Source organism: Ips typographus, linkage group LG2 (genome assembly GCF_016097725.1).
Source record: "Ips typographus isolate SLU linkage group LG2, UJ_Ityp_2.0, whole genome shotgun sequence".
Lineage (NCBI taxonomy): Eukaryota > Metazoa > Arthropoda > Insecta > Coleoptera > Curculionidae > Ips > Ips typographus.
In genome coordinates, this window is record NC_138423.1 from 1,989,943 (window position 1) to 2,015,650 (window position 25,708).

Genomic DNA, 25,708 nt, shown 5'->3' on the forward strand with positions numbered 1-25,708 from the left:
CCTACCTGAAATTATATAACTATCATAATATCCTGATTTTCTCATCTAACTTAACCAAAATTTCATGTTTTTTACGAATTTCCCGCCTACCCTAATCTAGGTTTTATGCTTTCGTAATTTCTCAGTTATATTCAGTCTAACCTATATGCAATTATTTTAATAATATAATTTCAAAATTTTCTCATTTATTCTAACCAAAATTTCTTGTTTTTTACGATTTTTTCGCCTACCCTAACCTACGTTTTATGTTTGTGAGATTTTCCCATTTGCTCTAACCTAACTTTAACGTTTTCCTCTCTAACGTACCTCTAATTATTTAAATAACATAATTTCATGGTTTTTTCGTTATCCTAATCAAAATTTCATGTTTTTTCGAATTTGAAGTTTCATGCTTTCGTGTTATTAATTATTACAAAAACGTAAATTGAGAATCAGTTATATAATTGAAATGAGAGCAGGTGCTGAAAGGAGTCATATGCGCACAGCCCAATTTGACTAAAATTTCAGTCAAAAGCAAAAAACAGTCAAAAGGGTCAATCAATCAATAACAATAATCAACTAGAATATTTAGTGCTCCATAAATAAATATAAAATTCCTGTCAATTGCAGAAAAACGTTAAGCCTGACAAACTTCCCGTATAAAATTTCAAAAAATTCACAGTTTTCGAGATATGATAAGGTTTTCATACTTTTGTTAGACACAGAAGAGTTGATATATGGGGACCGAAAAAAGGCTAAAATCCATCTACATCTAATTTAAGATAAAGCTACATCTAGATCAGAAAAAATCACTTATCATCTTGGTCAAATTTGTATTTTATATTCGGAAAGCTTTTAGAAAATGCATCAAATTTCTGATAAAAAACCAGGAAACATATGAATTGTTTCAACAGTTCTGTATCAAGAAAAAACTTACTGAACTTCTCTGAATAACAGTAACTGTATGCTTATTCTTGAAAGTAGTTAGTTTTTGGTCCTGGTTTTGGCAATGCTGGACGTTTGACATAAAATATGATCCTGGAGATCGAAATATGCTGGAAACTAGGAAAATCATACTCTGAAGCTTCAAGTGCTAATGTGACTTTTCAACGCTCTATTCTTGTTTTTTTTCACTAAATACTAAATCATCTTTCAAAGTTTTTTGTGTTAATTATAGCTACAGCCACTTAAATTCGAAAAATATATACTTTGAACGATAATTAACTCTCACAACCATCTTCGAGTTAATGAAGTATTTAAGTTAAAAAAAAATAACACAAACTAGTCCGGCGGGCTTCACATTCCCAATATTAAAATTCACTCAGAAATATAAATCACACGAAAGAAATACCGGTTAATTTTGTGTTGCGTGCCTCTTCTACGGCTCCAATCGTAGCACACCTACGCCTCTCCTATAAAATGCGGGCCCAGACACTAATTTGCCCCGGAAAGCAGTGATTTATCTAATAATGTTGGATGCTCATTGTTACAACTAGTAGTAATGACAATGTAATTCACCGTGCAATGTTATTACCCTCGTTGGGAGTTCACTCTCGCGATTTGCAGCAGTGCACATACAAAAATGTCTAAAGAAATTTTTTTTTTGTCCCAGGAAAAATGCGGACACATGTCATTTGCTAAACTGGCGCTCTCTCGTTTATATTAAATCCACTGTTGTGTGTGTACACATTTTTAAACTTAAGCAAATTTACTTTTGCTGCTTTAGCAGTTTTTGACACACGCGTCCCCGCTTTAGGTCCGGTAAATATGCTTTTCGTGGGTTTTGTTGTGTTGTGTCAAGCAAGAAGTTCAAAATTAGCCTAAAAATTGTGATTCGATTATTCGTCTCGAAAAATGCTTTGTTCCTTGCTTCTATCACTCTTCTAGTTCTAGGAAAATACACGGTGTTTTTAAATAACGTTTATATTATTAGGCAAAAAATTATATCCCTGATAAACATGCCCAAATAAATGGTGTGAATGCATTTTTCTTCACTGTATAAAAAAACAGAAATTTTGTCTGTTATCTATCAATTTATTATCCAATTTTCAAAGGTGAACAATCTATAAACTTTATTCTTTATTTTAAATGGGACCCGGTAAATTTTTGGATTCTACGTCATATTCTAGACATATTTCATGTATAATACCATATAGTTAGTTATCTGTATCCGTTTTTGAGATATTTTCCCACAACAATAATTTTGATTTACACAGATCAAGAAAGATTTTTGTTTTTTGTCTTGTTAAACCAAGTTTGTTCTAAGAGTGGGTGCAGAAAAACGATGACACTAATGATACAGGGTGGTCAAAAATTAGCCTTAAAAAGTCTCAACACCCCTATGCTAATCAAATTCAATTGTGTCTGAGGGCGTTAAATCATATTGAACAATTGCTATAGTTTAATCTGTCTGTCTGTATTTCACAGAGAGTTATAATTTAATTTTAAAAATTAATCAAAAAAAGAAAATAAAAAACAATTTATACGTAATTGGGATATTCGTAATTATTTCAAAAAAGTAACAATTTTTCAAATAAGTAACTTAAGCAAACATAGCCTAATTTCGAACACGGAGTAAGATAAAATTATAAAAATGGGGTGTTTTATTTAAAAAACTTAGCTTTTTGCTCCTATTAAAAGTGACTGTAACATTTTTTACCATCCCGTATATTCAACGTTTTTCCACTCTTAGAACAAACTTTCTTTAACCCGACAAAACACAAAAAACAAGCAAAACACCGTTTTCTAATTTGTGTAGGTAATCAAAAAAAGAAAATAAAAAACAATTTATACGTAATTCAGATATTCGTAATTATTTCAAAAAAGTAACAATTTTTCAAATAAGTAACTTAAGCAAACATAGCCTAATTTCGAACACGGAGTAAGATAAAATTATAAAAATGGGGTGTTTTATTTAAAAAACTTAGCTTTTTGCTCCTATTAAAAGTGACTGTAACATTTTTTACCACCCCGTATATTCAACGTTTTTCCACTCTTAGAACAAACTTTCTTTAACCCGACAAAACACAAAAAACAAGCAAAACACCGTTTTCTAATTTGTGTAGGTAATCAAAAAAAGAAAATAAAAAATAATTTATACGTAATTCAGATATTCGTAATTATTTCAAAAAAGTAACAATTTTTCAAATAAGTAACTTAAGCAAACATAGCCTAATTTCGAACACGGAGTAAGATAAAATTATAAAAATGGGGTGTTTTATTTAAAAAACTTAGCTTTTTGCTCCTATTAAAAGTGACTGTAACATTTTTTACCACCCCGTATATTCAACGTTTTTCCACTCTTAGAACAAACTTTCTTTAACCCGACAAAACACAAAAAACAAGCAAAACACCGTTTTCTAATTTGTGTAGGTAATCAAAAAAAGAAAATAAAAAATAATTTATACGTAATTCAGATATTCGTAATTATTTCAAAAAAGTAACAATTTTTCAAATAAGTAACTTAAGCAAACATAGCCTAATTTCGAACACGGAGTAAGATAAAATTATAAAAATGGGGTGTTTTATTTAAAAAACTTAGCTTTTTGCTCCTATTAAAAGTGACTGTAACATTTTTTACCACCCCGTATATTCAACGGTTTTCCACTCTTAGAACAAACTTTCTTTAACCCGACAAAACACAAAAAACAAGCAAAACACCGTTTTCTAATTTGTGTAGGTAATCAAAAAAAGAAAATAAAAAATAATTTATACGTAATTCAGATATTCGTAATTATTTCAAAAAAGTAACAATTTTTCAAATAAGTAACTTAAGCAAACATAGCCTAATTTCGAACACGGAGTAAGATAAAATTATAAAAATGGGGTGTTTTATTTAAAAAACTTAGCTTTTTGCTCCTATTAAAAGTGACTGTAACATTTTTTACCATCCCGTATATTCAACGTTTTTCCACTCTTAGAACAAACTTTCTTTAACCCGACAAAACACAAAAAACAAGCAAAACACCGTTTTCTAATTTGTGTAGGTAATCAAAAAAAGAAAATAAAAAACGATTTATACGTAATTCAGATATTCGTAATTATTTCAAAAAAGTAACAATTTTTCAAATAAGTAACTTAAGCAAACATAGCCTAATTTCGAACACGGAGTAAGATACAATTATAAAAATGGGGTGTTTTATTTAAAAAACTTAGCTTTTTGCTCCTGTTAAAACTGACTTTAAAATGTTTTACCATCCCGTATATTCAACGTTTTTCCACTCTTAGAACAAACTTTGTTTAACCCGACAAAATACAAAAAACGAGCAAAACACCGTTTTCTAATATGTGTAGGTAAGTGAAAACTGTTTTAAAGACTGAAAATGTCAAATTTCACATGAAAATGGTAAATAGCTCAGAAACGGTTGCATAATACATGAAATATATCCAGAATTCGATGTAGAATCCAAAAATATACAAGATATCCCACTTAAAATAAGAGAGTTAATATCTACTTCCGGTTAAACCGGAAGTAACAAATAGGTGACATTTTTTTAAAATAAATTTTGATCCCAATAAAGTTTTAATAAACGATTTGGGTGGCTAATCTTCTATATGGTATACAGCTAATCTTCTATATGGTATACAACTTGGCAGGGTGAAACTGTGACCAATATTAAGAAAAACAGTTTTTTTCTGACCCCAAACTGTATTGCTTAAAATTGGATAAAGATTTACTAAAATTCATACAAGTATTTAATAAACATCCTGTATATTGGCTTCTCTCTTAGTTTCTATGTAGAATTTTAGACATTTGATACAGGGTGTTCGAGGTTTTTATAGCAGAATTTTACTCTTTAATGTTTAAAAATAAGTCTAGTTGGGTTAGGTTAGAAACAGTATGTGAGGATGACAGATTCATAGTCTTGCAAACATTATTGAATAGACGTAAAACAGTACTGTAACTAAGAAGCGAACTGGCAGAAGTACGTGGAAGAAGAACAAATCCTCGGACCATTAGCAGAAAGAAGGCTTAAGGAAGTTGGTTTGAAGGCCTATAGAACAAAGAAAGCTCTATTACTCCAGACTAGGCTTTGCTAGGGAAATTGGAAAAATGATCAGTGCGCCAATGTTTTGTTCACAGATGAGAGTCGATTTTGTGTTGATTCCATCAACGGCAGGGAAAGGTTATATCACCGCCGAGGAGAACAAGATGAACAATTTAATTTTACTCCCACTGTCTCCCATGGTGGAGGCTCAGTGATGGTCAAAATCCCCTTGTATAACAAAACTGACAATTTTTTCTTACATTAATTAATTTTTACTTTTTTTCAGATGGTGCAGGCGATACAAGTCCTACGATTTCACCTTTTAGAATTAGAAAAGGTAAGTCTCTTTTATATTTCACCAGTTTATGTTTATGGCAGCTAATAGGATTAAACTATATTGCGTATTAGCTCTTTATTGAGCTTAGATTTGACTGGTTTTCATAATAGCAAAAACTTTTTCCCCAATTTTGGGTGTTTATTTTGATTACGTAAATTTAGTATTATAATGCGGGAGATTTGGAAGTTGCCCTACATCATCACGAAGCAAACTTGTCACCTAATAGAAGTGTAATTATAGAGAACCCGCATGTACTCGTACAAAAATTAAGCTTCCAAGTGGGTGGAGCTCAATGTCATATTAATTATTTCCTACACACACACATACACAGAGACACGTTACAAAAACATTGTGTTGAATCGGAATGGTTTGGGAAAGAGAGAACAGTAAAGTCAGTTTATCGAGGGTTCCGATCGCGCTTATACGCTTCCTACACCCTTTGTTGCTGGAAAAAATCCAGTTCATGAACTGATCTTTAACTTTTCCCACTTTGTTTACATTAAATGCTCGAAGCACGGCCATTTTGCATCATATTAAAGGTATTTTACGGCGCTCCGTACCGAAAGTAATTTTGCGTAATTGGCGCACGACTTGAGGCTGCGTTACGTGCACTTCAGCTCCCCTTTGTTATTACTACTCTTGATCTCTGGTCAGGTGATTGTTTGCCATCCCTCAACACCGAGTTTAATGGCCGAGTTAATACCCTTTATATAGTTTGGTTAGGCAGATCCAATTTTAAGTTGGCAGTGAACAACCCCAATGTGGAAAACTTTTAATGTTGACTTCTCTTTTTTATAAATACAATATGTTGTTTTAACAAGGGTTCTTTGCCGGAATGAGAGAGAAAGAAGACGTTATTCCATCATCAGACAGAAAAAATTGGTAAATATTATGCCAATAGGCAGAGTTGATCACACAGACATAGAGCAAAACATACACACTAAGACGACAGGGGTCGTCAATTAGATGAACATACTATATGTAGATTATATTCTTTTTCTTCTTCTTTAGCCTTCTTCCATCCCTTTTTGGATATCCTCCGTGTTTCTTCCACTTCTGTCGGTCTTGTGCTATCCGAAACTTGCTTCAATCTAGTTCTTCCTTGATATTATTTATCCAGGGCCTTTGTGGCCTACCTCTACTTCTCGTTGTTTCTCTGGGTCCCCAAACTACAACCCTGATGGCTCATTTTACCAGCTCCACTTTAACTCGGCTACTCGTAATATTACGTCTGTAACGAGTGATTTCTCACTCTATCTCCAAGAGAAATCTCCAACACAGCACATTCCATAGCTCTCTGAGCCACCCTCAAGCGATTAGCATTCTGTCTAGTCAGTGTTCTTGTCTAAGTGAATGTTCTTCAGTGAAACTTACCGAAAAGTTTGCCAAAAGCAGCCCACGTGAGTTTCACTCGTCTAGTTACCTCCGTGTTTGATTTTCTTTTCCTAGATTGATTATATGACCTAGATAAACGTATTCTTTGACATTCTCAACTAACTGATCGACTGCTGGAAATGATGATGATGTCATCTGCAAAGCGTAGATTATTTAGAGGTGATCCTTCAATCTTTACTCACTTTTGTTCCCATTGAAGTTTTTTGAAGACTTCTTCCAGAACCAAAGTGACTTTGGCGACGAATTTTTACTTACATTGTTACGTGCTCATATATAATTATTATTATTATTACTGCTGGAAGGCAGAGTTTTTAAAACACCACATCCAGATAGGTCTTATAGTTTAGTTAGGGATGCTTAGATGATGAAGAGACGTGGATACATGTTGTTCTTTATGGCACATCTAATAATCTAACTCACAAACATAAGAAAGTTATGCACCAGCACACATCTTTATCAGTTATAGAGTTTCTACGATTTTCAAATTATCTTCAATAAACTCTATTATCACTCTCTTGGTCTTCTCCAAGTTGGTTCGTATTCAGGATTTCAGAATTTTTAAGTACATATAACCTATTCCTCTAGCCACATTTTGGGTTTGTAGCTCTCAGGATCATTCCAATATTACTTTGATAAAGTTTTCAATGATTATCCAATTATAATTTTCAAAATAACCAGTTCTTAACAATCTTGTATTTATTTTCACATTGTTAACAGGCTTAAAATAGTGTTATAACTTTTACTGCAATTATGGATATCCTCTAAACACTTCTCCAGCTGTAAAACTGGAAAGATCACATTCAAATTTTTCAAAGTAGTAAGTATTCAAATTTTTGATACACAAAATGCTTCACTGCTATTTAGTGAACCTTTGACAGTTTTTCCTTGCGTATTTGTGGATATCTTTTGGATACATTATAGTGTCATATTCCTAGCAAAATAAAGTAAGCTCCCTTAATTTTGCACTTTTCAGTCAATTTGTTCGACTTTTTTATAATATCAATGGATTTTCAAACAGTTTATTTTCCAAGATGATGAGTGATAAACAAATTAGATCATTGTTTCTATTCAAAACTTGTATATCTTAATGTATTGTATATCAGGAACATAGTCATTTCAAAAAAAAATACGCATAATGTAAGACTTAGTTTTAAAAATTATGGTCGAAATCAGCCTATACTGGGTGGATCCAATGTTATTAATCCACCAGCAAATAGAGGTTCCAAAAATTAAAGCTTTTTTTGTATTTGGAAAAAATCATTGGTGTACTAATATTTTATTTTTTTATTGAATATTTTGTTCTTCCACGTAGCTAGTGACACTTATAATATTTGGTTTGATTATCTGCAGCAAAAGACAGAAACATTGCGGAATAAACCATGAACCACTGTCTACTTGATATTCACTTGTATCTATGTGTGTTCCTTTTCGTTTTTTCTCACGCGATGAAGATCATAATCTACTTAAGAAGATTTTGACTTTTAAATGATTTTCCAAACATGATCTTGAAGTAGTTGACTGTCAGTTTTAGGTCAATTACCTCGCCAAAGAAATTTGCAACCCTTTTTCATGATTTTCCGTGAGAATCATGGAGCAATCTACTCTAGAACAGTCTCTTAGAGATAACTGAGTCAAACACTTCAAAATGTTCCAAGTTTTTACCATAAAACAGTTTGTCTGTCTGTTAACCAAATGGAAATAAAGGCTGCTTATAGTTGTTTAAAGAACTCTTCTAGACAATGTTCTTTAGGATACCTTCTACACTTTTTAGACCTTTTGAAAAAGTTTCAGCCCTTAATATCTTTTAAATTAAATAATGTTTTTGAGAGGAAGTTCAAGTGAAGTTGGCCGAATAAAATTGAAAAAAATCCTACAAATTTGCTACGCCCTTACTACTAACTTACCTAATAAATCTGCTCGAAATTCAGATAAAGTTACTGCTTTATTTTCTGTACTAAAATTATTATATTGAACTATGACTTAATAATGGTATTTCTGCGGCAACCCGATGGCTAAAATTCGCCCACATGCAACAATCCAATACCTGATGACCATCAATCACAAATTCTGACTTGTGCAGGAGATGATCCTCGAAAAGCGATGAAAAAAAAACGGGCAAAAAAAATAATTTATGTTTCGGTCAGCTGTTTTTCAAAGAATACGAACCGGGCACGATTAAATCGGAGCCTCATTTGCATATTGTTACAACCGATCGAATATCAATAATTTAAATACTTGAGATGCTAAATGCAAATCATCTTACATATGGTTGTCGCATTATCCCACGACTTGGGCCCACTTTTCGATGCCTGTATCTAATCTGAGAACAGGAAATTCTAATTTTCGGTTACATTTCTTAAATCAGGGCGGCATCGGCACTGGTTTTACATCTTTTTGACGATTGGAGCCATTTTTATCTTTTCAGACTTTTTTATATATAATAATGACCCGAAAACGGTATCTCGGTCCTTAATGAATTGCCTTTTTTATACCACGTATTTATGTGTGCCAACCGTGATATAAATAATCATTATTACCTCCGGGTAATGTTTGATATATTTTCAATTAATCAAATTGCTTTATTCGGGGACTTTAGTTTGATTATTCATTAATACAACTGGACTACTAAAAGTGATCAGCTGCAATATGTATTAACTACTTAAACGTTGTTTCAGTTTTGCGATCACAACTTTCTAAACTAAGTTATTTGCGCTATTTAATTTATCATAATAATGTTGTCATTTTAAGACTGTTTTTGACAGAACTGACGGTGAAAATGCCAGAAACTCTCGAGAAAACTTGTTGTAGTAGTAATATCATCTTTGTCTTGCAACATTTTGAAAACATTATTTCAAACCACTTTTACTCAGTTTCTTGGGTTGCTACCAGTTTTGACAACTTCTAATTTTTAAATCTCAACTTGTAGTAAAAATTTGCTACATTGTAATTTAACTGCTATTTTATCAAATTCGGCATTTACTGGTAAGTTACAAATACTATGTTTCTGACTGTACCAAATTTTGTGGTGGTTTTTTAGGTTATTGGATAGACAATTTTATAAGGATTCCAAAAATGTGCTTAAAACTGTCATTTTCTCCCTCCAAGTGAACTTTACAGACGATTTTGTACCTGACGTTCTTTCAAACTGTCTGGCAGTTCAAACTTTGACATCGTTTTTCTTACTGACTACCAAATATTGTAGTGTTTTTTCTTGTTAATGGATAGAAAATTTAAAGAAGATTTCTAAAATGTGCTTAAAACTGTAATTTTCTCACTCCAAGTGGGTTTTATAGGCGATTTTGTCCCTGACTGTTCTTTGAAATTGTATTTCTGACTCTCCCAGATTTTGTACTGTTTTTTCAGGTTATTGGATAGGAAATTTAATGAGGATTCCAAAAATCTCCTAAAAACTGTCATTATCTTCCTCCAAGTGGACTTTACAGGCGTTTTTGTACCTGACTGTCATTTTAAACTGTAAAATGGGCCTATCCCACATATCATAAATTTTTGTTTTAATGACTGGAATCGAAAGAATAGGATCAAAAAACTTATTTTTCATATTCTTGAAGAAAAAATTATGATCGTAAATGTTCCTACATTAGTTTGAATTTGTCCATTAAATTTAAAAGATCTGTTTTGGCGCGCATGTGACGTACGTAATTCTGGGCGATTTTATTGGCTGTTGCAGGCCAACTGTTTCACTTCTTGTCTCTGATTGGTTGATAGTGTAGTACGTCACCGGCGGCGGGCGTTTTAAACATGAGATTAATGTAGTTTTTATCATCATTTTTTTTCTATTTAGACTTAATATTTTTGAAAACAAAAAAATACGGGTATAATATTTTCAATCCGTCTTTGTAGTTATGAAATAAAAAAAAATTGTGGGACAGGCCCATTAAAAAATTGTAAGTCTTTTTTTGTACTTATTTCGCCTAATGTAAGGTCCTTTGGTATAAATATGTCCTTTACTGTGCAATGGAATCCTCCTGGAGCAAAATAAAAAATTTCCAAAATTGCACTTTTTGCAAAAATAGCATTTTTCCAATTTTTGAATGATTGTAACTTTTTTATTTGAACTCTTATAGATTTCACTAAAACGCCATTAGAAAGAGGATAAAAAATGCTACAAAATGAGCCAAAACTCGCCTCTCTAGCTCTTCACATTACCGAGATATTTACATTCAAAAAGTAGTAAAAAAAGACTCCTCCATTTCTGGAAAAAGTGCTTTTTTGTACTTATTTTACCTAATTTAGGGTCCTTTGGTATAAATATGTCGTTTGCTGTGCATTGGAACCCTCCTGGAGCAAAATAACAAATTTCCAAAATTGCACTTTTGACAAAAATTGCATTCTTTCAATTTTTTTGAAAAATTATAAATTATAAAGTGCTTTTTTGTACTTATTTTACCTAATTTAAGGTCCTTTGGTATAAATATGTCGTTTTCTGTGCATTGGAACCCTCCTGGAGCAAAATAAAAAATTGACAAAATTGCCCTTTAGCAAAAATAGCATTTTTCCAATTTTTGAATGATTGTAACTTTTTTATTTGAACTCTTATAAATTTCACTAAAACGCCATTAGAAAGAGGATAAAAAATACTACAAAATGAGCCAAAACTGGCTTCTCTATATCTTCATATTACCGAGATATTTACATTCAAAAAGTAGTAAAAAAAGACCCCTCTATTTTTGGAAAAAGTGCTTTTTTGTACTTATTTTACCTAATTTAAGGTCCTTTGGTATAAATATGTCGTTTGCTGTGCATTGGAACCCTCCTGGAGCAAAATAAAAAATTTTCAAAATTGCACTTTTGACAAAAATTGCATTCTTTCAATTTTTTTGAAAATTTGCCTTCGGATTTAGGATATTTCTTGAAATAAGGTTAGAAATAAATAAAAACAGAAAATAAATTTTTTTGTTTTTTTGGATATCATAGGAAGTACTCGGAAAATCAAGATTTTTAAAACCGCAGAAAAATTGACAGTGTCATATTATTTATAATGTTAGGTTAGGACGCCAATACTGTCATAATTTAAACATGAAATTTTTTTTGTTTTTACGGCTTTTTCATAGCTCATAGGCTAGGTTAGGTTAGGTTAAGTTTATGACAAAGGATAACTAATCAATCAAATCGGCAGTTTTAGACAAAATACTACTACCACTTTATTCTGTTGCAAAGACCAGGAAATCTTCTTACCACACCTTTGTAGGTGTTTAAAGGGAGGAACCTAGCCTGATTAGAGGGAATTCAAACAAATACTTGGCAACATCAAATTAATAGTTTGAAAAGAATTATTAGTATTGAAAAAAACGAGGTCGTTCCTATCAGAGATAGCACGACAAATTCAGTCAAAGTCAAATTTGTCACAACTAGTTTTTGTACTATGTACACGTAGTAGGTATATCAGCCATAAACGTGTATACTAATGATTAGTCGACAATACTCTAACGAGTTTTTTTTTTTGAAAAAACGTGTGTAAGGTCGACGGTACATTTCAAAGAGTTACCGACTTACATTGTTGTAGATATTACTTAAACTGTTTGATATGAAATTAATTATTTCCGATGGCGAGTAAAACCTCAGAACCATTGCGGCTGCGGTTTTTTAGCAGCGGAAAACGGCCTTTTCTTATTTACTAAAAATTGTGGAACTAATGATCGGTAATTTCCTTAACGGCTGAGTAACTATAAAGAACTTAATTGGGCATTGTCACAAATGGCATCTTTTTAAACCGATCCTGTCGCCGATACTGAAAAGAACTTGCAACCTTTCTTGCGGTCTGCTTATTCTGGTTATTAATTGAATTAAGTCCGTTATTGTTTTTTTACCAAAAAAAAAAAAGCGAAGGGTACCGAATCAGTTCGGTACAATTGAGAAATATGAGAAGAAGTTTCGTGGAGTGTTACGATGTCATTCAGCGAAATTGCGGAAAACATCAAAATCTACTTAGAAACACAAGTTAAATTAATTCTAGCGTCGTATATAACTAATGTAATAATCCAACTTATTTTTGATTAATCCGTACCGGTTTGTGTTTTCTGAGATTTATTTTTAGTCCAGTAATTCGGACATTTTTCAAGGCCTGTTAGTTATTTTTATTAACCACTAAACCCATCTAACAAGCCATAAGTAATAGAAAACCACTCAAGTATGGCCACAAAGTCATTGACGTATCGTTTTACGAGTCAATATAAGTCTGTTCTTTTTTTTAATCATCAAAACTAGTGTATACTGAAATTGACACAAAAAACTATATAAGTTCTGAATAGTTTTGGATATTTCATAATATTAACCAAGTAGCCAATTTTCGATTACGTTGCTTTTTTTATCTATGTTTTTTACAAAGATTATTATTTCTGTTAGGTATTTTGAATATTTTTGTGGGATACAAACGGTTGGATGACAAGGAATTCCTGATGATATCTCAGGCAATTTGTCACTTCAAGGTATGTAAGTAATTTGGCAACAAATTATTCAGGTGGATCTTTTAGACTATATTTTCTGCCTTCCCAAAACAATACTCGAAAACAAACCTGTATGTACGTTTTTTTTTTTGCAGTTAAATATTCTTTTCCTAGATTTTTCAGGAACAATGCTTTCGTTGGCTTCCTTCAATTATAGAGTGCGGTTTGTCAAGATGCAGAAGAACTCCTGCCTTTTCCTGCAGCCCAATCTTTAGTTTCTTTATAGTTCTCTGCGAATTTTGAACTGATTGATTTAGAATGATCTAAGTAAATTAATTTGAGAACTGGTTGAAAAAAGTACACTAGAACCATTTTGATATTGTTAAACTATCCTATAAAGTTGGACAAGACATTTGTTTTCAAAGATATTGGAAGTTTGACACGAATCATATGTGTTGTGGATGTATAGTGCCCGATTTTCCAACACTTCTTAACGAACCTTAAAGATTACTTAACTTTTAATTTTTTCTGGGATTTTTATCTCATATCAGTGAATTTGAGTTTTGACATTATTTTATGTCCATGCTTCTTCTCTATGCATGCTTCAATTCCAATCAAATGATACATTATTTTGCTGTTCAGAGTTGTGTAGAATTATTATGTATTAATGATTCTTTTCGTTTTAGGAAGGAATAGTCAAAGAGTTTTTAAAAGTTGGTTTGTAGACAGTAATTGCTTATTAATTGCAATTATGTAGAAAACTGGATGAATTAATATTTTCAAAATTAATTGTTCCTGAAATTGAGATGTTCTTTGTTGATAATATGAAGAAACTTAGAAGCAGGTCTTGTTCAGTTATTTTTCGCTTTGGCAAATAGGTTATGTCATTTTCTATTTTCTTCCGAATTGCTGTTATTCATGTTCGGTTTTCTCAGAGCTTTTGCAGTTTATTCGTTAAAGACACAGTATTAAACTCTTTTGGTCAAATAAAACTTCTTTTACTCATCAGCTTTGCTGGCTGGTCTCGTTGCTGGTTTACTACAAGAGAAAGTGTGCTTGCTTGGAAATGTAAGTTTAGGAGCACACACTTCTTTTATTTCTTCCTCAACATTATTAAACAATTACATAGATCATTTAGCAATTAAAGACTAGCGTGTCTAACAAAACTAAATAACTGGATAGGGAATATCATCTAACCGAAAATAAAACTAGTTAGTCCAGTTGTTCGACTTGAATAAGTTTCGTTTAAATTTTATGTTTAAACTCTAAAATTGACATCCTACAGTTTAACTTTAGATTGACGTTTAACTAACTTAACCTAACCTATAAACCTGGCTCTTAACCAAAGATTTTTCGTTGCAGTCACTTCGATCGGATTCAATCCGCTTAATCAATCGAAAAAGGTAGTTTGCAACAAAAATCGCGACAAAGCGGATTGGATTCACTGTTACGATTGACTAGTAGATCCTAAACATTAACAGAGTTGACATGCTGGATCCCATTGAAATGATTCCTTTTAAACAAAATAAGCGGCATTGATATACCAGCTGTTTTAAGAAAGTCTGAAAAGTTATAGGTTACATCGCTAGGTAAAATTGGAAGAAGAAGATTACACATACAGGAATATTGGTTAATTCCTAAACAGTTTAGAAGAAGGATAAGGAGGCAGTTGCCATTGGCTGAATAAATATGGAATTACAGTCTAATGCTAACTGTAAGTAAGATATGAAAGACTAATTATCGTCATCTTCACTGACAGTTAGTATCCTTCGGTTTGGTTAAAACACAATATAAAAGGTATCAACAAGAACAGCCTTATGATTTTTATTAATTTGTTGTCGTTACTAAGTTAATAAGGTTTTTATGTAGTTTGAATTTTAAATAGAGGCTTAAAAGATATCAAACGAATGAATTTTTAGATGTATCTGGATCAAAAATGGATATTTATTAAGTGGTTGTCAATGTAATTTATAGAAAGATTTGCGTGTTGTGGCTTTATCATTATCATGTTCCTTCTTATTGCTAATATTAGTAGGTACTTGTCTTAATATTCAGATATGCAGTGTGGTAAACAATAAAAGTGATACGATTGGGGGTAGTAAAAGAGTCGAGAATGACGTCGTTTGAATCCATTTTGAGTGAAAACCGTGCGTCCCTTATTCGTGACTAGACATTAGACATTCGGTATTCGTTAATTATTGTAAGCTATAGTCAAGGGGGGAATGTCGTCTTCCAGCTCAACCCTGGGATGGTAATGTAGCCTTTTCCTAATTAGGCGAGAAGGAGAAAGGCTGAGAGAGATCAATAACACAACTAGCGACATCGGCACAATGCAGTGCTCGTGTTACAGTTGGTGGATTGTCCCGCGGGTCCCGTCTCAAATTCCTCGTATTAAACGCCGACATGTAAAAATATGGAAATTGCGCGGCAGCAGAAACGGCAGAATGCGGTCCGATCGCGGATCGTCCCAGACCGGATGGCCATCGCATCGTTTTGCATTCGCAACCACATTTAAATTGCTAAAAGGGGACACTATCGAGCGGTTCATCTCTCTCTCTACGATGCGATATTATAATCTTGTTACAAGGCAAATGCACATAACCGGTTACTCCAGCCGCCGTCTCCTTCGATGGTCGTCGGCCATCTTGGAGATTAGTTTTACTCTTCAGCTTCGGCCTCTGTCCGATGACCCAACGTGTATGCAAAATACCTACTATTTTTCTCGAGACATTAATTGAAGAATATTGAAACTGGAGACGCGCATTTCGGTTGGATGTATCCTTACTTCTTGGAATAACCGAGCCTTATTTATTTACCTCATTATACGCGCTCAAAATGCATATACAACTTTCATTATTATTAAACGACTGCAGCTGAAAAAATATTGTTATTAATTTTTCCGTTGTCTCACAATCCTTCCTCCAACATTCATTAACCAGTCGGCACAGAGACATAACTAACCTATAAAATACCAGAAGTCATTGCCTATCTCTCAGCTCAATGAGCATACATCACAAGTTATAGAAATGTGGTATTTTGCAGTCATCTTTCATCAAAATCAAGAAACATCTTTGAGAACAAAGTCAATACTGTCAACATACCTAAACCCATATGATACTTTACCAACATATGTATAGGCAAATTCATCTAACATATGATAAACGTCACAAGCATCAGTAACGGTGGCACATATTTGTATTGTTGACGTGTATCATCAGTTGCGTAAATATATCGATATCTAGAAGATTTAGATGAACACTGATGTGATACAGGCTGAGTCAAGTTAGTGATAGTAATTTCGTTAATTTTGAAATATAAAAAGTTGATTAAATTAGTAGACTTTTACTAGAAACTGATGTTTCCACATTGGGGTTTTTACCGTTTTTCGACAAAATGAAATGTAAGGTGGCCTAAAATTCAGTAGTCGCAAACATTATACATTGCCAATTAACATTTCCAGTAATATTTTGATTTTCGTACACCCCCTTTTGCGTGATTTTTTTAATAAGAAATATCTCCTATATTTTCAACTCAAAATGGTCAAAACAAACCTGTCATTCATAAAATAACACTAAAAAAAATACCAAAAATTAAATTTAGAGTGGTACTAACAAAAATTTCAAATTATAGCAAGAACCTAATTTTTTAAAAGTAGTGTGCATTTTACTAAACAAAGTTTACTAATAATGTTATATTTAATTTCAAGAATGCAGTGTTGGACATTTACTGAAAATTGAAAAATCATAAAATTCTCTACTTTCTTTATTTAGTTGTAATGTAATTGTATTTTTCAATTTGATGGTTAATTTGGCAATATGCAAAATTTTGGTACTATATTCGATGCACTAAACATAAAAAAAATAAAGTAAATAAAATGAAAATTTGATACTTAATTAGGAAAATGGTCAATTTAGCCACATACCTAACCTAACCTAACCTAACCTAACCAAAAAACTGCTAAACCTACAACCAACAAAAAGTGAATATAAGTATAAATTTGAAAGGCTCATTTCACTAGCTATCCATCGACGTATAAAAGTCCATCCATGCCAGTCAAATATAAAAAACACAAACTGCTAAACTTGCAATCCAAAGTGGTGGAAAGTCTATTACATTGAATATCCATTGACATATAAAAGTCTATTCTGTATAACTGAAATAAGACAGTTTGTTTGCCAAAAATTATTTATTTCCAATATGTTTATGAAATTTTCATTATACAGGGAGTTCTGTATTGATGCGTTTGAACTAAATTTAAGTCGAAAAGTGTGAACTGTAAAAAACCATTTTTCTCGAACACGTTTGACTTTAGAACATTAAAGAGACCCTTCTTAAAATTAATTGGGGGTTCAGAATTTCCTGTCAATTTGCCCATTTTTCCAGTGGCACAATCTCCGAGATGGGAATGTTTAATAAATTCGAGTAGAGTGTGGAAAAATAGCTAATAGTGATAACACATGTAAAAGCTCAGTTTTGCAATTCTTAAGATATTGGCAAGAACTAAAATTTTTCTTTATGAGGAAGTTGCAATTATTTGAATCGCTACTTATTTAGAAACCCAGCCTTCGGAAATATAGCCTTTTACTAACTTACCAGTAAACACTATCACCTAGTAAATTTAAGTAGAGTTGAATTCTCTCTACAAGTAGTTTCACAAGATTTGCATTTATTGGAAGACAATTGATGCTTTTTTAGCCTAGCATAGACATCTTTGAGTTAAACTTTAACTATAACCTCTACAGCTGGTCCTAAAACAAGGGTACAAACATGCATTATACTTGAATATGTCGTTTATTTAAAACACGACTTTTGTCCTCTCTCTGTCTTAATCTTAATTGTTAATAGTGAAACGCCCGTCTTAAGTGGCATACTGCTTAACATTTACTGCCTGTTAGCAAACTGGAGCACACACTCACACACTATGCTTAATTTTATGGCTTTAATCAGTTCGTCTGTAATCCCGGTTTGATGCGATTTCTTAATGCGATAATTATGGAAAAGGCGTTTGTCGTACTTTCTTATTTTTCCCCTTTTTCAGGAAAAACAGGTGTTATCCAGTAAACAATTTATTCAATGGGCGGGGCGGGGCGATCTATAAATTGCCTGTTTACTTTCATTTTCCTCCAATGTTTTTGTTTCAAGTGGCATACGTATGTTTTGTGTTTTAGCATTTTGTCGATTTATCATTGTATTTTAATTTTAAGTGAAGTTTACCGATACGTATTTACTTTAAACCATTTTTTCTTTACACCTAGTAATGGGTAAAACTGCTAAGTACCTGTCAACAGTACTACTTCAGCTCATTCAACTCGTTGACCAGTTAAAAGGTCAAATTGCCGAAATCCGTCCGAATAATTTGAAATTCCCATTGGGTAAAAGTAATCGTTGTATAACAGTCCGATTATCTTCAGTAGTTTGAATACATTATTCAAATCGTAAAAGGTTTATGATTTGAATGAACAAGTTGTATACGCGGTTATTATGCGTGCTAAGAAGTGTCGTTCGGGTAATTTTTGTTTAAATAAGCTAAACCCGGCTCGGTTGTTGATATTGAAACCTTAAACTTTGTAAGAATGTGCTTAATTGGTGTTAATGCTGTTTGTTTTACAGGTCCATGAGTTGTGCGACAACTTCTGCCATAGGTATATTAGTTGCCTGAAGGGCAAAATGCCAATTGACCTTGTGATAGATGAAAGAGATGGTGGTAAACCGCCTGAACTTACGGGTTCCACAAATGGGGATGGTGGTACCAGAAGCAATGCTGACTCTACATCGCACACGGATGGGGCCAGCACGCCCGATGTCGTAAGTACTCTTTTAACATTCGGTTAGATGGATAGATATTAACATATACTAGCGTGTATAGACCATACAACTCAATTCAGCCATTTGATCACATTCTAGTATTTTAAATGGGCACTAAATTCTTCAGAAAGTTTATTATACTGGATGTTCCGTTATTTATGCATTAAGTGCAAAAGTATGCCTTTTTTGCTCTGAGAAGGTAGTTCTTTGTGTAGAAAGTTTGTAGAGACAAATTTAGTGTTCTAACAGCACTCTCCACTTTGACAGGTAACTCTGGTTCTAGTACAGTTACAGGGTGGATTTGGCTCATTTTTTAACCAAAATGAGTTAAAGAGTAAAAGATTTTGACCACACTGTACAGGGTCTATAAAAATTGGGTAGTGACAGCACCAAGATGGAAAATGTCCAGAAACAAACTTAGCGTCCTAATAGTACTCTGCACTTTGACAGGCCGTAACTCTGGTTCTAGGATCGTTACAAGATCGATTATTCTACTAAAATGTAGCCAGAGAAATAAGGATTCTGACCACCCTGTAAAGCGTCTGCAAAAATTTAGTAATGACAGCACCCAGCTGAAAAATGTGTAGAAACAAACAGTGTTTTAATAGCATTCTCCACCTTGACAGGCCATAACGTCTTGGACAGCAGGGTGGATTTTATTACCAAAAATTTAGCTAATGAAATGAGGATCTTGATCATCCTGTACAGGGTGCTGCATTTTCGATGGTTTTACGGGGTACAGAGAAAACGGTAATAGATAGAAAAAAAGTAGCATACGTGTTCTGATCTCTTTTTCTGAGCTGATATGACTGGAGAAAAGTGGGCGGCGCAAACTTCTTTTGTTTCAAAGATACGGGTGGTTTTCGAAAATTGTTAATTTTTGAACCTCTTCTGTATTTCAGTTGCTCTTAAAGTTATCAAAAAAGGAAGAAAGGTTTCCGGTAGAAGTTTTCATGTAGAATCCAATGGCGTAGTCAGTTTTTTTCTATTCCGTTTAGTTTCTGACATATGACAGTAAGTTACATTTTTTTAAATGGAACATCCTATATATTTTTACGTCATTGAATTCAGTTGATTTTTACCTTTTCAACGGTGTATTACAACATATAAGTTTGTAGAGGTTAATCCTGTTATTTTAAAAAAGACCTTTGCTAAGCTAAAAAAAGACCAATATCTAAAATACCAAACAAAATCGGAAATCATATAAACTAACACATCAGAAAATTAAATATTTTTAATAAATCTTATTAAAAATCTAAGTTACAAACAGTTCTACCGTCACTTTAATAAGAAAAGAGGCCATTTCTATTTTCTACTATTTTTAAGGTAGAAGTTGAAAAAACTGTTTATAAACGACATGTAACATGTTAATATGAACATAGCCAAATTTTATTTCGTCTGAGGGTATTTTTATAAATATTATTTAGCACTTTTTTGTTAAGGAAACGCCTTTTTTCTAATTATCAAGATTAACGTTTACAAATTTATATGTTTTAATACACCGTTGAAAAAGTAAAAATCAACAGAATTAAATTAACTAAAAATATATAGGGTGTTCCATTCAAAAAAATATAACTTAGTGTCATATGTCAGAAACTGCTTTCATTTAGCTTTCAGCTAAAAAATATGTAAAAGACAAACTTAGTGTGCTAATAGCACTCTTCACTTTGACAGGCCATAACTCTGATTCTAGGATAATTACAGGGTGGATTTTTTACCAAAATGTAGCCAAGGAAATGAGGAATGTGACCATCCTGTACAAGGTCTACAAAAGTTAGGACAACACCAAGATGGAAAATGTTTAGAAACGAACTTAGTGTTCTAATAACACTTTGACAGCCCATATTATATAATTATAAGACTATGATGATTATAAGCTACAGGGTGGTTTTTTTTATGAAAATAAAGCCCAAGAAATGAGGACTATGACCACCCTGTACAGGGTATGCGAAAAAATGGGTAATGACAGCACCAAATATGTAGAATCTGAATCAGTGTCCTAAAAGCACTGCAATTTGACAGGCCATAACTCTGGTTCTAGCACAGTTACAGCGTTGATTTAATTACCAAAATATAGCCAAAGATAATTTTGACCACCCTGTACAGTACTTGCAAAAAATGTATAGTGACAGTTGACAGTAGCAAGCTGGAAAATGTGTAAACACAAACTTAGTCTTCTATAATAGCACTCTCCACTTTGAAAGGTCATAACTCTGGTTCTAGGACAAATACAGGGGGTATGTTTTTACGAAAATATAGCTAAAGAAATAAGAATTTTGATCACCCTGTACAGTTTTAACAAACACATTTGCGGTAACAGTACCAGTTTGAAAATTTGTTGAATCCAACTTAGTGTCTTACTTCCCACTTTGACAGGTCGTCACTCTGGTTCTGGCGGAACTTTTTAACAAAATGTAGCGAATTTTGACCACTCTGTACAGTTTTAATTAAGGCAGAGACTTCGTTCTTCGACAGAAATTCGTCTAATTATTCATTAAAAGAATTTTGTTACACATTATAAAGTAAATGAAAATGATTTTTTCTACTCCTACAGGGATATTGTAGTGTATGACTATGAAATGACAGTATCATCAAAAAAAAAGTTTATTAAAATTAAACTGCTCGCAAAAAAAAAGTGTTATTTAACAGTCGTATAGATCCACCCTGTATAAAAACCACACTGAACCCAAAAACATAACTTTCCACTCCTTACCTTATAATGTGTCTTAACATTGAAGATTCTGTGAGTAAGTGTTTTGAAGAAAACTAATAAGATCTAATTTTTTTCCGCCATTTTGAGAATTACATATGTCAAGAATGAACCTCAAATTGAAAAAATGGACATAAAGAGTTTCCTCTCGCTTTTAAAATATTTACGGAACATCCAGTATAAGTTTACTAAAGACGATAAACTTTGTCTTCCAATCAGTCAATTTCCCTTTTTTTGAAAAGTAGTAGATTAGGTTAGGTGATAGACTAGGTTTAGAAAAATGAAATATTGATGGCATATCTACTATACACATAAAGATCTTAAAAATCTAGAGTTCTTCAGCTTCATCCTAACCTAACTTTAACATTTACCTCGAAACTAAATTACACTTACCTACACAGTATTCACCCTTAAAAAAATAATTTATGGATATTTTGTGGTGTGAGTTACAAGAAGCATTGTCAAAGATTATAAAAAATCTACTGAAACAATTAATTTATATGCGCTAGTATGTGCTAATATCTTACTACCTTAGGCAATACTGAGGGAAAAAAAAGTGTGGGAATCATGGTGCCCTGAAGGATTTGGTGGTAATTACCAGTTGATCTCCGTAATAGGGACGTAACTAAATAAATCGACTATTGAATTTCCGAAAGTTGGGCATGAAAACTTGATTCGCACGCGGGCTCAAGACATAAACTCCCCATGGATATAAGGGATGGGTGGCGCGTTTGCTTGATCGACGTTTTTTGGTGGCGTATAAGGGTCGCGAGGGGCTCAGAGGGGGACAGAGCCACACTGAGTGTATTAGCTCATTTTCGTGATGCTGTTTGCAAAAAGCTAGGGGGAGCTTAAAGCAGGGAGTTTTACTGGTAATTGGTGTCAATTTAGACTGACGCATCGGCAACGGGAATGAGGGATTGAGTTTCACCCTTGCGTATCTTGTGGCCACCCCGGACTTCTCGGTCTCTTTTTTAAAACGGTGTGTATGAATAAAGATGCCGACGATATAATTGTTCTTGTGGCTCTCTCAGGGTGTCGTTTTCCGGCGTGGTTTATGTTCGGAAAATAATCCGTTGTTATTAAATATTCAGCCTGGCTTGGTGCCAGACCTCATCAAAATTTCACTCGAATAATATTCGGAGGGCCCTCTGCAAGCGAATTAGGGAGATGGCGTTTGATGCTCTGTTAATTTTTAATATTCTTAAACATTCTGGAAGTGTATCCAGTTTCAGAAGTCTCAGTAAGGATTTCAATTATTACTTGCACACTTTCAGACAACAATTTATTACAAATTATGTAGAAATGTCTTTACGGTCAAATGACAGACATATCGAATTGTTTAGTCTTTTGATATACTGATAGAAAAATGTAGGCGAATTGAATTTACTGCTGGTATTCAACGGTAATAGTTTGATATAATCAAATAATTGAAATTTGAATGTTTTGTATTTTTATTTTTGCAGCTATGCAGCTAAAGTTTTATTATTATTTTTTCATATAACCCTAAAATTGTTTTCAAAATTAAAAAGACATCTAGAATTACTGTAAAAATGCCTACATACTTTGTGTAAATTTTCCAAAAATCTTTTGTCAAACATTTTTTGACAAATATCTGTTACTATCAATTAGTTTAAAAAACTGCCTAAATGAATAAGACAAAATGATAAATTAAATAGGAAATATTACATTGCCCGGACATTATTATAGAAATGCTAGAAATTTAACTGTAACTGACTAACCTAACCTAACTTTTAAGCTGATAATTTTGTATGTGTTTATGATAGTTTTTTTACATTGCCCGGTCATTATGAATACTGTTATTATTACCTTCAGCTTAAAAGTTAGGTTAGGTTAGTTAGTTATAGCTAACTTGTAGATGTGACTTTCAGGATTATTGATAATGTCCAGGCAATGTGATATTTTCTAGTTTATTTATTATTTTGTCTTATTTCTTTGGGAAGTTGTTGGGACTCAATTTTTGTTTTCGTAACTTTGTTTGGACTAGTTAGGAGGTGAACATATCAAAAAGCCAGACGAGTGGGGGAGTTTTGAAAATTACACTTTCACGTTTTTTGTTTATATCTCGGAAACTGTGTGTTCTACTGACATGAGAACTTTATACAAAATAAAAGCTAATTAAATTTTCTAGAAGTTTCACTCAATCAAATTTTTCGATATATTTTTCAGTTTTCGAGTTATCCGCTCTTGAATGACTGTAAGCTTGACAGAGAAATGATATCGAAAAATTTATTCAACTTTTATTTTTTATAGAGTGGCCATTTTGCTAGATTTCGAAAATATTGACTGGAATGACCTTTCATTGAATTTCTGACTTTCCTTCATTTTCAAACGGATCACAGTTTGAGTTGTTTATGGAAAAACTTCCATACCACCCTGGATTTTATGGTCAATTTACTAGCTACACAGCAAATTTCAGGGCCGTAACCTCCCAAAATACTGACTAAAGTTGTTTCATTGCGTTTTAACTGACAATCCTTTCTTTGTGATGATATTTATCACAGTTCGAGTGAACTAAAGGTTGTTTATGAAAAAAGTGCAACACGTCCATGTATTTTAACGTCAATTTACTGGCATTGCCTTACTGACTGAAATTGTCTTTCATTGCATTTCAACTGACATTTCTTCACAGCAAATTTCAGTGCCGTAGTAACCTCCAGCATTTCTGATTTTCCTTCATTTTCAAAAAGATTTATCACACTTTGAGTTAAGTAAGAGTTGTATGGAAAATTCTAGGTAAACGTCCCTGGATTTAATGGTCCATTTACTGGCTACACAGCAAATTTCAGGCCCGTAACCCCCAGATTTCGAAAATACTGACTGGAATGGCGTTTCATTGCATTTCAGTCATCCCTTCCTATTTTCAAAAGAATTATACATATTAAGGACGCATAGTTACCGAGATATAAGCAAAAAACCAAAAAATAAGACTTGCGTCGTTGAAGAAAAGAACAGAGAAACAAAATTTGCAGGCTTTCAAGAGCTAATATCTCGAGATAAAATATATCGAATTTATAAAATATAACGAAAAACTTGACTGAGTGAAACTTGTAGCAAATTTAATCGGCTTTTATTTGGTCTAAGGTGGTCATGTCGGTAAAACCCAGAGTTTTACAGAGCTAAGGGTGGTGTACACCCTCTTACTAGTCCAAACAAAGATAGGAAGTAAAAAATTGTGTTCCAAGCATTTTCCTCCATACTTTTTTTGAGCATTTGTTGCGTGGTCTATTCCTAATATTTTGCCGAAAATTAACAAAATATACATACAACAACAACTTTCTATTTATAAGGGTTGATTCGCTGACGGGTTCAGAAAAAAAAACTCTATAAAAGCTATGTGAACATCAATATAGCAGAATGTTTCAGAATCTTGGTGTTGCAACTGCGTCCATCAGTATTGAGATACGGTTAAATTTATTCGAATTAACGTCAAATCGCCTGACAATTTATAAATGTAATAAATTAGAAAAACACCAAACTGGTTTAAACAAATTTATAGAACTCCGGCACAAGTAATTGATTAATTATTTATGGTGCTAATTGATGAGCGGAGTATATGCAAAGTCTTCTAGCTGCGAAGAAAATTTACTGCTCATAAATTTGAAAAAATGATTAAACCTTAATTTATTCACTAAACACTGGATTGATGTTGGAGTATTTTATGATTTAATGATAGTAAATAATAAGATTGAGTGGTTTTTGGTGAGGAGAGAGTTCACCAAGACCAGAAGCCGGCGTATTACCAGAAAATGTAAATGCTTTTCTCCCTCCCTAAGGGTGCGGATCGTAATCCATAATTTCCATCGCTAGAGAAAGACACAAAAAAACAGTAGAGAATTAATCTTGAAACTGGGGAATCCGGAAGTAAACCACTTGTGTTTTATATTTTCTCTTCCTGATACAATTTGCATCGTCTGAGAATCACTTAGACGCTAGAAAGCGTCTCCAAGCGGTGTATCTCCGCACCGCTTTTATTGGGGCATTATCATTTTATTGACTTCAAATAGCTTGTAAAACGCAGAGCTTCGAGTCAAGAGCGAGCGCGGGAAACCATTCCCTCGAAACGGCC

General features: G+C 33.0%; 1 protein-coding gene across 9 annotated transcripts in view; it reads left to right on the plus strand.

Annotated features, from left to right (window-relative positions):
* hth (Meis homeobox homothorax) overlaps positions 1-25,708 on the plus strand; it is a 318,454-nt gene that overhangs the window by 117,308 nt on the left and 175,438 nt on the right. For all 9 annotated transcript variants that reach the window (XR_014177313.1, XR_014177312.1, XR_014177314.1 and 6 more), the window contains 2 exons: positions 5,254-5,304; positions 18,714-18,908. Coding sequence is in view for 6 of the 9 variants with exons in the window: in XM_081974306.1 (XP_081830432.1) it covers positions 5,254-5,304; positions 18,714-18,908 (246 nt within the window). In the remaining 3 variants the exon portion in view is untranslated. The remainder of the gene's footprint in view (positions 1-5,253; positions 5,305-18,713; positions 18,909-25,708) is intronic.